The sequence below is a fragment of the Rhinopithecus bieti genome, unplaced genomic scaffold (assembly GCF_001698545.2).
Source record: "Rhinopithecus bieti isolate Rb0 unplaced genomic scaffold, ASM169854v2 scaffold_19858, whole genome shotgun sequence".
NCBI lineage: Eukaryota > Metazoa > Chordata > Mammalia > Primates > Cercopithecidae > Rhinopithecus > Rhinopithecus bieti.
In genome coordinates, this window is record NW_016810077.1 from 328,388 (window position 1) to 341,427 (window position 13,040).

The 13,040-nt window shown below is 34.0% G+C and overlaps 1 protein-coding gene across 11 annotated transcripts in view; it reads left to right on the forward strand.

Annotated features, from left to right (window-relative positions):
- The window catches only part of ZNF644 (zinc finger protein 644), a 104,106-nt gene extending 93,049 nt beyond the window's left edge, over nucleotides 1–11,057 (forward strand). For 9 of the 11 annotated variants that reach the window (XM_017891267.1, XM_017891266.1, XM_017891264.1 and 6 more), the window contains 2 exons: nucleotides 8,190–8,292; nucleotides 9,365–11,057. In XM_017891267.1, the coding sequence (XP_017746756.1) occupies nucleotides 8,190–8,292; nucleotides 9,365–9,557 (296 nt within the window). In that variant the 3' untranslated portion in view covers nucleotides 9,558–11,057. The remainder of the gene's footprint in view (nucleotides 1–8,189; nucleotides 8,293–9,364) is intronic. The other 2 variants (XM_017891272.1, XM_017891269.1) reach the window with 1 other exon arrangement.
- Nucleotides 11,058–13,040: the final 1,983 nt, after the last annotated feature.

Genomic DNA, 13,040 nt, shown 5'->3' on the forward strand with positions numbered 1-13,040 from the left:
TATTCATGAGGGGGTGCACACATGCTTAGTGTGCAGACTCCATGTTACATACATCTCATGTTCACTTTGAGGTGAAGACTTAACATTTAATCATAGGAAAATTAGGGTTTATATGTCAAAAGGTGAAACAGAGTTCATAGGCACCGTATGTGCAGCCTCCATGGACCAGCTAGAACCAGTTGGTGATCTCTTATCAGGAATGCTGGTCAGTTCAAAACCACAAAAACAGAGAGGAGTCCAGCTTCTGAGTTAGACGATTGGTTGATATCCGTGGTGGAGCAAGTCTTTTGAAAGGATTGGTTTCTTTTTAACTCTTAGGAAAGAAAGTTTAATGGTGGTTAGTGAGGGAGGAGACCTAATGAGACATGCTTCACCTCCTGTCCCATCATGGCTGGGAACTCAATTTTTAAGGTTTCTCTGGGGTCACCTTGGCAAGGAGGAGGGTATCCATTCAGTCTGCTGTAGAACTTAGAATTTTGTTTTTATTTCTCGAAAGTAAATAACCACACTTGTTGAATCAGTAAGTTTGTTTTTAGGAGAATATAGCCTAAGAGTTACACCATTGTAGCATAAAATACTTAAATTTTACGATGCTTGTTTTTTGCTGCTCATTGATTCCAAAAGGAGGGTGATCTATTCTGACTGACATCTTGTTTTTCATGCAAGTCTTATCTAGTTTCCTAGCATTACTGTTGGGTTTATTATTTACCAAGTTTCTGGGTTTTGCTTTTTTTTTTTTTAATATACGTTTGGGCATTTTAAATGTATCTAATTCTATCCTCAGTTATAATGTTTGTGTTTGCTATGATTTTTTTTCTGTAAGCCTTAAATAATGAGATTCAGAAAATATCATTAGGTATAGAGTTTATTCAAGCCCAAAACTTGAGGATGGCCACCTGGGATGGCCACCTGGGAGCATAGGTTCAAGTTGCCCTGGATATACACTGTGATTAGAAGCAGTTACAAGTGGGTTTTTAAGGAAAAAAGTGGTTTCTATGTTTATTTATCAAGAATTTACGTTAAGATAACGTAAGCTATCAATTGGCTATACATTGTTCTTTGTATCACAGATTTCAGGAACATAAAAATAATGGGTGAGGCATCAGGTCAGGAACATAATGAATGCCTAATTTAAACAATTGCCCCCCCCAATGGGGGGCATAAGAGTCATGTGACTAAAGTCCCCTACTCCAGTCTTTCTGGGCCTGGTAAATCTTGCATACTGCTCTGAGCTGTTTTCCTTCTCTCAATTCTAACTTGAATTTCTTGAATGCTATTTGTAATCTGGATTAAGATAGAAGTAACCCTTATAATAACAAGGCATGTGGTTGGCCAGAGCTAAATTTTAGTGTAATGTTTTAATTGACTTTATGGAAATAATAAAATAACACCCAGACTTTCTCTGTTGGAGGTTAGGGCAAAAAGATGGCTTATTGGTAGGTAGTTCCTCACTTATTGCAGAAGTAGAAAAAAGTAGAAAAGTAGAATTTACTTTTTTTTTTTTTGGTATGCCTAGGGTTTGAAGAATGAAGTTAATTTTTGTTATCCAAGGTTTATGTTTTTAATTGTAGCTTAGCTGGGAGTTGGCTAACACAGAAAATACCTGATCAATACCATGTTTGGTTGTAGTTTGAGTTTTGGCTGGAATGTGTAAAGCTCTTAAGAACTTTTTAAAAAGCCAAATCAGATCCATTGCGACCATGGATTTGTGACATTTAGATTTACTAATATATTGTTATGAGTCCCATCTAATTTAAGTTAAATATGATTATATCAAGGATAATATAAAGGAAATTTTAAAGTTAGGTGGTTTTCTTAGCTAATTTTATGATCAAGAACAATTTAATTATTGTTACTACATCTGAAATGACATATCAGAAATACGGAGATTTTAGAGGGCAGAGACTGTGATTATTCTGTTTGTAATTCTAAACAAAAGTGACTTAAAGCAGATTGTCATTATGTACTTTAATGTTTATTCTTATTTCAGATGTGTCTTAGCAAAGTGGTTGATGTTGATAGCTAATGCCTATTTTGCTTAATAAAACAGCATACAAGTCCAACTTACTTGAAAATAAAATTTTAAATGTTATTTTCTTACCTGTTACCACAAAGAAGTAATACGTTTGCTATCCTATCAACTCTTAACTGACCAATAAGCCACTTGTAGTTGTGATATTGTTAGCTTTTTTAGCTTTGGGCAAGCTGGTAAAACTAGCCTGCTTCTAATTTCTGTTTATAAAAATGTGTGAAGTATCATATTTATGTCTAGCTTTTCCCTTTACATAGAGAATACTTGCTCAAAATATTCTTTAGTAATCATCCCCTCTACTTTGAAATAGTGGGGGCTTCTACAAATTGTACTTTTTCTTTAACTGAATCTATTCAAGTTTAAATATAAAAGGCTACTTCCATTTCCTTTAACTCTTCCTCTGAACTATAAGGCTGTTGACTATCCTTAATATAATTTCCTACTTTGTAGGACAAACTCAGGCAACCAGTCCTTGTGGACTAATAATTTGTTAAACCACAAACCTAATTCTTAAAGCAAAGGAAATCTGCTTTCCACGTATTTTGCATTTCATCTTCTTGCAGGTAAATTATTAAAACATGCAGGATCTAGTTAACTTTGCCACTGATTGCTGTGTGATTGAGTTACTTATCTTTTTTTCAGTCATTGGGAGTGGAAACTCTAAAAATTAATGAAAGCTATTTAGGGTACTAAAAATTATTTAATTTTAGAGTGAAAATATCAAGGGAAAATGAAGATGAAAATAAATACTTTTGAGGTTACTAAATGTGTATCTTTATACTTCATTCCTGATTGTAAGGGAAACATTGCTGTTTTTAACTTTAAACTTATATACTCATCTTCGGAATAATGAAGTGGTATAGCTAGAAGCAAAGAACTGATGTAGGTAGGAGTAGGGGAGTCCTTTTCAATTTTCATACTGTGTAGAGATTGGGGATTTAACAATTTTTCTCTTAATAGCTTTTTTTTTTTTTTTTTTTTTTTTTTTGGGCCAAGAGATTGAGGGGTGGAACTGAATGCAGCCTTTCTCATTTATGATAGTAGATACTCAGGTCCCAGGACTGCTATTTGCAGAGTCCAATGCAAAATGAGTATGTGGTAAACCTCGTTCAAAAATTAATAATTTCAAGGCTGCAATCCTACAGCATTAAACCGAGTGTGGGGCTCTCCCTATGTGACTGCACAAGTTGGACACCCATGAAGCTGATCTCCTAGGCACTTTGTACAGAAAGAAAGATAAACGCTGAATAAAGCAAACTCTGACTTCTCAGCAATTGGCTTTCTCTACTCCATTCCTGTTTTACACAAGCTAGCGTGTTTTTGTTTGTTTGTTTGTTTTAAAAGGCCCTGATTCTTTTTCAGTTGAGGCCAAAGGAAAGAAAATGGTATTTGCAGTCTTTTTATATGCTTGGGGCTTATGAACCTTAAAGGATTAGTGACAGTTATAATTGAATTTATTACTAACACAGGAACAGAAAACCAGTACTGAATGTTCTCACTAATAAGTGGGAGCTAAACAACAAGAACACATGGACACAAAGAAGGGAGCAACAGACTGGGGCCTACCTTGAGGGTGGAGGGTAGGAGGAGGGAGATAATTTAAAAAACTACCTATCAGGTACTATGCTTATTGCCTGGGCGATGAAATAGTCTGTACACCAACTCCTATGACAATTTACCTATATAACAAACCTGCACATGTACCCCTGAAGTTAAAGGTTAAAAAAAAGAAATGAGTTTATTTTTCTGTCTTACACTTGTGTAACCTTTGGCATGTGTGCATCCTCCTCCCACCTCACCACTGCCACCACGACCTCCAGCACCAACTTTTTAATAGTGGTGGAATGATGGTTTACCTGTTTGTGTCATGTTTATTCCTACTGCAGTTCTGAGTGAGGTCATAGCTAATATTGTCCACCAAACTTATACAGTCCAACCGCTTAGAGAAGAAATTTTCTTCCCTCTTGTGCCTCTGTCTTTGGGTATAGATAACCCAGTTGTTTCACTTTGTCCTAGAGATACCAGCAACCAATTAGAAAAGAAACGGATTAAACATGCTTTTAAGTAATTGGGCAGGTGAGAATGATTACAAGTAAAAATACTTTGGTGGTGAATGTTAATTTAGTTATGGTGTGCTTTATCAAAGAAGTTCCAGATGTTTTTATGAACTCTCATTCTCTTGGGTCATTTATATTGTGAAGGAAAAGAAAGTGAAACTCGTAGAAGCAATTATTGCATAAAATGGACAGAAAGGTGGAAAGAGCAAAAGATTTTAATAATGTCAAAGTCAAAACTAAATTATTAATCTTCTTTGGGTAAAACTAAATATTGGCTCAGAAAACAGACGAATTTTTATGTGTTGTGTTATCTATTTATTTGCTTTGCACCAATCTGGTTTAGTGCTTTGGCATGTTGTTGTCATGATCATTGGTCGTCGTATTCATAGCATAGCAGTGTGGTGTTCCTTTCGAGGACTCATGAGTTTATCGTATTTCTCTTTCATATTTGTATTTGACCAAGACACGTATCTTACTGGAAGATATATTCTTTTTTGTTTGTTTGTTTGTTTGTTTGCATTTTACCTCACAGCTCAATTTATTCTCTGTATAAGTGAAATATTCTCAGTAGCAATTTAGATCTTTCATAAATCAGGTAACTTGAAAGATTTTTGACAGTCTTTTGGTTGAAATTGATCACTTAAACAGTTTGCCCACTGATTAGTGATCTCAGGAAGGTTTGGATGACTGGATTTGTTTCTTTCTAAAGAAGAGCTTATACTTGAGAAGAAAATTAACACTTTCTAAAATAAATTTTAATATATTTAAATTATAGAAACAATGTTAGATTTAAAATACTTTGTAAAGAGAAAAGTGTGTGTGGGTTTTTTGTTTTTAAGTTCCTCGGAGTTTTTTGGTCACTAACAAGTGCAAATAAAATCCTATTACAAAAAAGGCTTTGTGTAACAAAGTTATCTATTTGGCAGATTATTCATATAAACAACTCTGTTAAAGCTTTGGCTGTTTATCACAGATATTGATGAGCTGCATTATGCTAAAACTGAATGTGTTAGTGATCTGTATTTAATGTTGTAGTGGCTCCTGGTACAGTCCAGAACAAAACTACTTTTCCCTCTAGATATAATAAAATCTCTTAAGTGAGAAAATTGGTATAACAGACATGTTTGTGTCTCATCCTTTTCATTTATTGAAATTTTGTGTGTAAATCGTCTTTTTATGTAGAGGATCCTGTATAGATGTCCCCTTTTTGTGCAGTTTTAATATGTTAAATATTCACTTTTTAAACAGATTTTCCCAAAGGTATGGGCAGTATCGCAGGAGTGAGTTTGGATATTGGCATTAGAAAAAACTATTGTAAAATATGTTCATGTTTCACCTACTGAAAAATATAACATTTCAGGAGATAATCTAGAATTGATGAAGATATTAAAACACTGAGGCATTTAGATTTCAATTTCCAAAGATCCCAGATTTTTAATATTTTAACTTTATGGATAAGTTTCTAGGCATTCTCAGTGCATGAGATTCTGTAACCTTAACTTTGGAGCCCTGGGTTCTAGAGATGATCGATCAGTTATATGCTGACTGAGTTGTCCTGCTTTCCAAGGTCATAATACCTTCAAATACTCATTGCTACAAAAATGATGGCATTCTTATTTCAAGTTTAGATCTGATCATTCATAACACAGCCTAAACTTAAGAATTTCCACAGTCCATAAAGCATCAAAAGCCATAAAATAATTCTTTTTTTCCCTAAAGGAAAACCAAAAATATTTCTGTATTTCAGAATAAACATACCCAGTTCCATTTTAAAAATATTACAACATGTAAATTTAAATGCTTTATAACTGATAAAGTGTTCTTCTGCATATTTCCCTACCATCCTCTACCCTTCTTCCTCAATTTGTTTAACACCCCTAACATTAACATTCTGTGAACAAATTTTTAAGGGTTGTTATAATGTATTCTATTTGTATCCTACAGTAATTTATTTGCATTTTAAAAGGAGTTTGAATACAGTGTGGCAATTTTGACAACCAGCAAGCTCATCAAAGTAAGATTATACCTGTAATCTTATGAGACACCAAATGCCTGCTCTATTCTGCCTAACACAGACAAGGATCCATCTTTACAGATGGAAAGAATAGCTGACATCTAGTAGCAGTTACTCTTTGAGTTACCTCAACTCTATTTCCAGTATATGAATTACTCATAACCCACTTAAATTCAGATTGCTCACCAAAGCGATTAGGAAAGAGGTTTTTCCTACTGGTTACAAAGCATATCGTATTTCACTCTTGTAGTTGTTGTGAATAACCTAGTTTCTGTACATAAGCTGGACTGGTCAGTGATTTATATCTAGGATAATGAAGTATGTGCGACTGCAGCAACATATTTAAACAAATGATGCACAGTGTTGTACAGGAATATTACCTGTATCAAATAGGAGTAAAACATTTTCATTCTTAGGCTGTCTAAATATCAATGGTTAAATTACTGGGTTTTGCTGTATTTTTACTACAGAAGTATTTGTTGAGTTCCTACTATATGCCAGGCTCTTGACTGAGATAACTAATAAGATCCTTATAAGATTTTTCTATTCCAGAGTTTGGTTGTTTAGTTTTGAATTACCCATTCTTTAATACCTAACTTGACTTCTAGTAGTTCTTTACTTACTAGACTCTTCTTCTAAGGAAAAACAGAAAAAGACTGTGTGTCCTAGATTTTGCTTTTGAATAGACAGGTGACAGGAAGCTGACACCAGTGACTTCAATTTAGGTTTCTTGTGGTTTTGAATTTTCTATATGACATTTCTGTTAGCATTGCCATTTGACTAAGGAACTATGTTTACTGGTTTTGTAATAGTAGCATCTATTCTTTTGGAATCTGGACTTTGAACAATTCATTTCACAGAGTCATTGAATAGCCAGTTCCTTCTCTCTTACTTAGAATTTTTCCAGGGAATTTTTCACATGACAGGATAATGGAAGAAAAGCCATTTGGGTAACTCTTCTGTTACATTTGTATCCCTTCCCCCTTGGATCCCTACAGATAAATTCTTACCTTCTCTTCCTGCTAATTGACCAGCAGCACCCTGGATTGCTATCATCCCTTTGTCCAAAGAAATGGTGTAGCTGTATTCAAAGACCTATAAAATGTTATGTGCTATCTATTTCTACCTATAAAAAAAAACCTTTTTTTTTTTCTTTTTAAAATCAGGTTGTTTTAGAATAAATAAAGGAAAAGTCAGGTAATGGAAAATTTCAAGAACAGTTCACATACAATTTTGGTCTATTTTAATATAATTTTTTTTACCTTTTCAAATCACATTTTAAAATAAGCTATTGGAGAAAATGTAAAATGAAAAATATGTAAAGAATAGTTAGCATAAAACATGAGATCCAGTTGTAAACTTACATGAGATAATATGGATTTATATTTATTTTCTAGTAAAATAAAACATACGATTGCATAATTGATTATTGTATATGGAATACAAGTTAAGTTCAAAAATGAAAGTTGAGCTTTTTTTGTCCTTTCAAATGTAGGGCCACCATACGATTTTAAGAGCTATTTTTTATTATAGAATTAATGGTGAGTCACTATGAAAATTGATTTTTCATGAGCTTTAAATTACATTGTCCATATTCCCTTACTAAGTTTTCCAAGTATATAAGACCTACTTAATGGAGCAGTAATCAAATGCAAACTTAATTTAATGATCTCAAATAAAAGGTTCTATTTTTCGGGAAATAAGTAAGATTTAACCAGATGTTAAAATTATGTATGATTATAAGAGTAAACATTGCCATTATTGTAATAATTGACCAGTTTAGTAGTTTCAAATTAGTTACATTTTCTCAGTTCTAGTTTGGCGTGGTAAAACATTATTTGAAAAGGCAGTACAGGAAGAGTACAGATAGTATTCTTCAGTACAGATAATACTGCTGTACAGTACAGATAATATTACTGCTATTACAGAATCAGCAAGTTGAATGCATGCTTCAGGGAAAAGGGAAATGAATGCAGACTTTTTCTAACTGATTTAGATGGTCTGTCTGACCTCTCTAGAAAAATATGTGTGTATGTATATTTTGAAATATGTAAGAAATGTTAAGTCTTTCTCTTCCTCTTTTTAGCCTTAGATTGTAAGCAAAAGAAATCAAGGTCAAGATCTGGAAGCAAGAAGAAAATGCTAACATTACCTCACGGTGCTGACGAGGTTTACATTCTCCGATGCAGGTATATGCCTCTATTGCCAAATCTGAACAGTTTCTTCATACTTTGCTTTGAAACATATTAGCTATTTCATTTGGGATCTTTAATTTGTGGTAGAATGTGCATTCTCAACAATCAAGTTATAAATGAACTTTTGGAGATAGGCTTAAAATCTTAATTCAGCTAACAATATCCTGTACTTCAACAACTAATGAATCAAGTTTTTTACATTAGCTAATAGTAATGTAAATCTATTATACTGTGACTTATTTTAGTAGCTTGGCCAGGTGTGGTGGCTCATGCCTGTAATTGAAGCACTTCGGGTGGCCAAGATGGGTGGATCACTTGAGACCAGGAGTTCAAGACCAGCCTGGCCAACATGAGGAAAACTCATGTCTACTAAAAATACCATAATTAGCCAGGCATTGTGGTGGGTGCCTGTAATCCCAGCCACTCAGGAGGCTGAGGCAGGAGAATCACTTGAGCCCAGGAGGCGGAGGTTGCAGTGGGCTGAGATTGTGCCACTGCACCCCAGCCTGAGCAACAGAGGAAGACTCTGTCTCAGAAAAAGTAAAAAAGAATAAAAAAGTAGCTTCCCTTGTGTTTATCTGGTCTGTATGGTTTAACTTTGTTTGGTTTGATGTTTTGCTGTCTTGAGTTCTCGCTTATTGGGAACACATTTTTCTCTCCCCTCATAGTTACGCCTTCTTCTGTACTCACACTCACAACACACATGAACAAACACAGACACAATGCAATTTAAGGAATGCTAAATTGGGGAAGGGTCTTTTCTAAAGAATGACATATTTTGAAGTAATTGTTGTTTCAAGTGAATTAAGATGTGCAGATGTTAATTTTAACCTAATAATAATGCTCCCACCTATACAAAGATTACTGGAGTTTATTATAGCTGTTAATAAACATACGAATTGGGAGTTTTGATGTTTTATTAAATTATTTGACTTTATTTAGAAACTTTATCAAGTGTTGTCTTTAAAATACAGTAAAGTTTATTCCTTATGTTTTAGGATTTTATGTGAATTGGTTTTAAAGAAGGAGAATTGGTCATGTTAAGAGAACTGTTATCTTTCTGTAGGTTTTGTGGCCTAGTCTTTCGAGGACCCTTGTCTGTTCAGGAAGACTGGATTAAGCACTTACAACGACATATTGTAAACGCTAATCTTCCACGGACTGGAGCTGGCATGGTGGAAGTCACGTCACTACTTAAAAAGCCTGCCTCCATTACAGAAACTTCATTTTCTCTACTAATGGCCGAAGCAGCTTCATAGAACCAGGAAACCTTTTGAATAGCCAATTTGAATTGGATGTAAATTTGAAATTCTTTTTTTTTTAAGCCACATTAAATTATCTGTTTATAAATACTAAAGCAGGAAAATGGGGGAAAGTGAATTACAATGACATCAGAGCAAATCGAATACTTAAAACAGTAAGTAGTCTATATATTTTATATAGGGTGGAAGATGTGTTTTTAAGGTTTATGAAGTTTTATTGGTTAACTGTGTTCACTCAATAAAAAAGCAGTACATGTAAGCAGCCATTAATAAACTGTTGCACATGGGTACTTATAGACAGACTTATTGGACAATTATGTTTTTTGCAGTGTTACCAGAATCAAGGCTCTGTTTATTCCCCACAAGACTTGCATAGAAAAATAAGATATTATATTTTGTTTGTATGTATTTAGTGTTTTGTATAATACCAAGAACCGCTGACTAAATTTACTTAAATTAGGGCATTAAATATCATGTACTTCATAGTTTGAGACTGTTCACTCAAATAGGGCAGAGTACTATTCTATCTAGATGTGTAAGTGTTTTTTTTAAAATCACATGGAACGGTTTTTTTTATACTAAAAAGTGGAGGGAGATTTGTTTAAACAAGTATTTCTAAAAGAAATATGTACATAGTTCTGGAAATTATTTGTGGTAAGGAAATATTCTTTACTCCAGTTGCATTTCTCAGACAATAAAGTGGTGCATCCATGCTACCTCCTACTTTGTCAACAAAGATACTATTTACCCTTTACATTTTTGTATCATAATAGATTTTAAAAATCTAATGTTCTTTATTGCAAGACATTCTTTTGTTAACAGGTTTCTTTTTAATGTTTTACCTAAAATTGGACATGCTTACAAGACAAGTTTGCCTCTTACTTTATTTAACATTGTAGAAATGTAATTAATAAACAATGCTCACTACACAGTTTAGAATAGACGTTCTCATTTATATTATCTTCCAAATTTGATCAGTTAGCAAAACTTAATACACCAATTAAAATATTTCTACATATGATGAGAATGTTTACAATTTAAATTTTAGAACTTGTTTTGGATGTGATTATATGTACGAAAATTGTGTAACACTATGCTCATGCTAAGAACCGACATAACAGAATTACTGAAATAAATGTGCTGTGAGGAATGGAAAATATGGTGCAGGTGTCTTGGTCATGATAAATTGTGATTCTTTTTAAAATTTTTTTCCAAAAACAAATTCGTTCTTTTAATCTGAAATCAGATTCCTTTACAAACAACAAGTTTTTGTATGCAAGCACCATTTTATTTCATGTAGTATGGCTGATACTATAGTTGAACCAAGGATATGCATTGATTCTTTGCTTCGTATGTAAATAAAGTTAAAAACAGTTAAAATAAGGAGTATTTTGGTAGAGTATATACATACCTCACTGCCAGTGAAATTGCTTTCCTATGGTATATCTCCTTACCAGAAAAAGCTCTAAATAAAAAAAGGTTTAAAGAAAATTAAAATGTGAATGAAACATTTCTTATTTTTATCATTGGTGGAAATAGTTCACTTCAGGTTGTGTTTCATTGGATTTAAATTGTTTATACTTACCAGGTTACTTGGTTCATAGAGTATAGTTTTTTTCTGGAATCACCTCATTGGTCGATAAAATGTATGTGAGAAAGATCATTTTTCCCCCTTTCATGATTAATCAAACCTCTAAATTTAGAACCATCTTATATGCAAAATTAGAAGGTTGGACTAGATGGATCATTCCCAAACAAAGATCTCCTGATCCTTAGGTTAATAGATAAAAGTACTTGTAAGTTATTTTCAATTTTGCAAAAGACCCGATAAAACTATGTATTTTCTATAGTGACAAAACTAAAACATCACATTTCTTTACTTTTGACTGAAAATATATCAAGTCTGTATATATTGGTTATCTCTTACTGAACAAGTTTCGTTGATAGCTATATAAAGTCTTTGAACATATATTTTTAAATTGGAAGACGTACTACATAGCAAGTGGAATCCAGAAGTTAAAAAAAAAAAAAATTCATAGCAGGATTCTTGTGGGAAGGCTAGTAATCACTAGAGCCCCTTTCCACTCTAATTCTTTTTTTTTTTTTTTAAAGACAGGGTTTTACTCTGCCACCCAGGCTGGAGTACAATGGTATGACCATGTCTCACTGCAGACTCAACCTCTCAGGACTCAAGTGATCCTCCCACTTCAGCCTCCCTAGTAGCTGAAATTAAAAGCACACGTCATCACTCTCAGCTAGTTTTTGTATTTTTTGTAGAGACAGAGTTTTGCCATGTTGCCCAGACTGTGCTTGAACTCCTGGGCTCAAGAGATCCTTCCGCCTCAGCCTCCCACAGTGTTGAGATAACAGGCATGAGCCACCACACCTGACCCGCTAATTCTTACACTTCTGTGATTTTGTCTTATTAGGCCAAATATCAACATGTGTGAATACAAGGAGACGAATTCGTTTGACCAGAAGTTTCGGAATCAAAACTACATTTAATTTTAAAATATGTTGAACTATATGTAAACAATTATTTCTCCTTCTAGATATATAAAGAATTCAGTCATCAGAATAAAGTATTTCACGTCAGAAACAGTAGAGTGACTCCTGAAAAGTAAATTAAGCAAAGAGCATTTTTCATAGTGAAGATATTAGGGTTACAAAATTTAAAGAATTCTTTAGGAAGCATTCAAAATTCATCTTTTATTTGGCAACTAGAAAGTTAGTATATTTTCATTTGGTTCCCACTAGAGAAAAGTATGAAATATTGTTTCAAGTTACATGATAGATTTTTATGTCAGCATATGACCTGATTTATCCTTCAGTATTGACTAATTTTCTTTTAATTATTTTTCCATTGCCTGAGATATGTGAGCTTCTAATGCTAAATTAGGGCTTTAAAAAATTCCAGTCGGGGCCGGGCGCGGTGACTCACGCCTGTAATCCCAGCACTTTGGGAGGCCGAGGTGGGCGGACCACAAGGTTAGGAGATCGAGACCATCCTGGCTAACACAGTGAAACCCTGTCTCTACTAAAAATACAAAAAAATTAGTCGGGCATGGCGGCGGACTCCTGTAGTCCCAGCTGCTGGGGAGGCTGAGGCAGGAGAATGGGGTGAACCGGGAGGCGGAGCTTGCAGTGAGCCGAGATCGCGCTCACTGGGTGACAGAGCAAGACTCCGTCTCAACAACAACAACAACAAATTACAGGCTGAAGTGTTGATTTATTTAGTGGCTTCAGGACAAAAAAGTTAACTTCTATGTATTGTTTTCCACTATACTTATTTCTAGTATATTAGAACTGTGGCATAACTCATATCTGTATTTTAAATTTTACTTATTTAATTATAGGTTGGGGAGATAATGGCTTCTCAGTAATTTACTAGACAAACTTTTTAAAAGGACATACTCGTAACTTTTCAAGGACTGCGCAATTAGAACACGGAGTCCAAAGGATCACTCTGGGTTTTTCCTA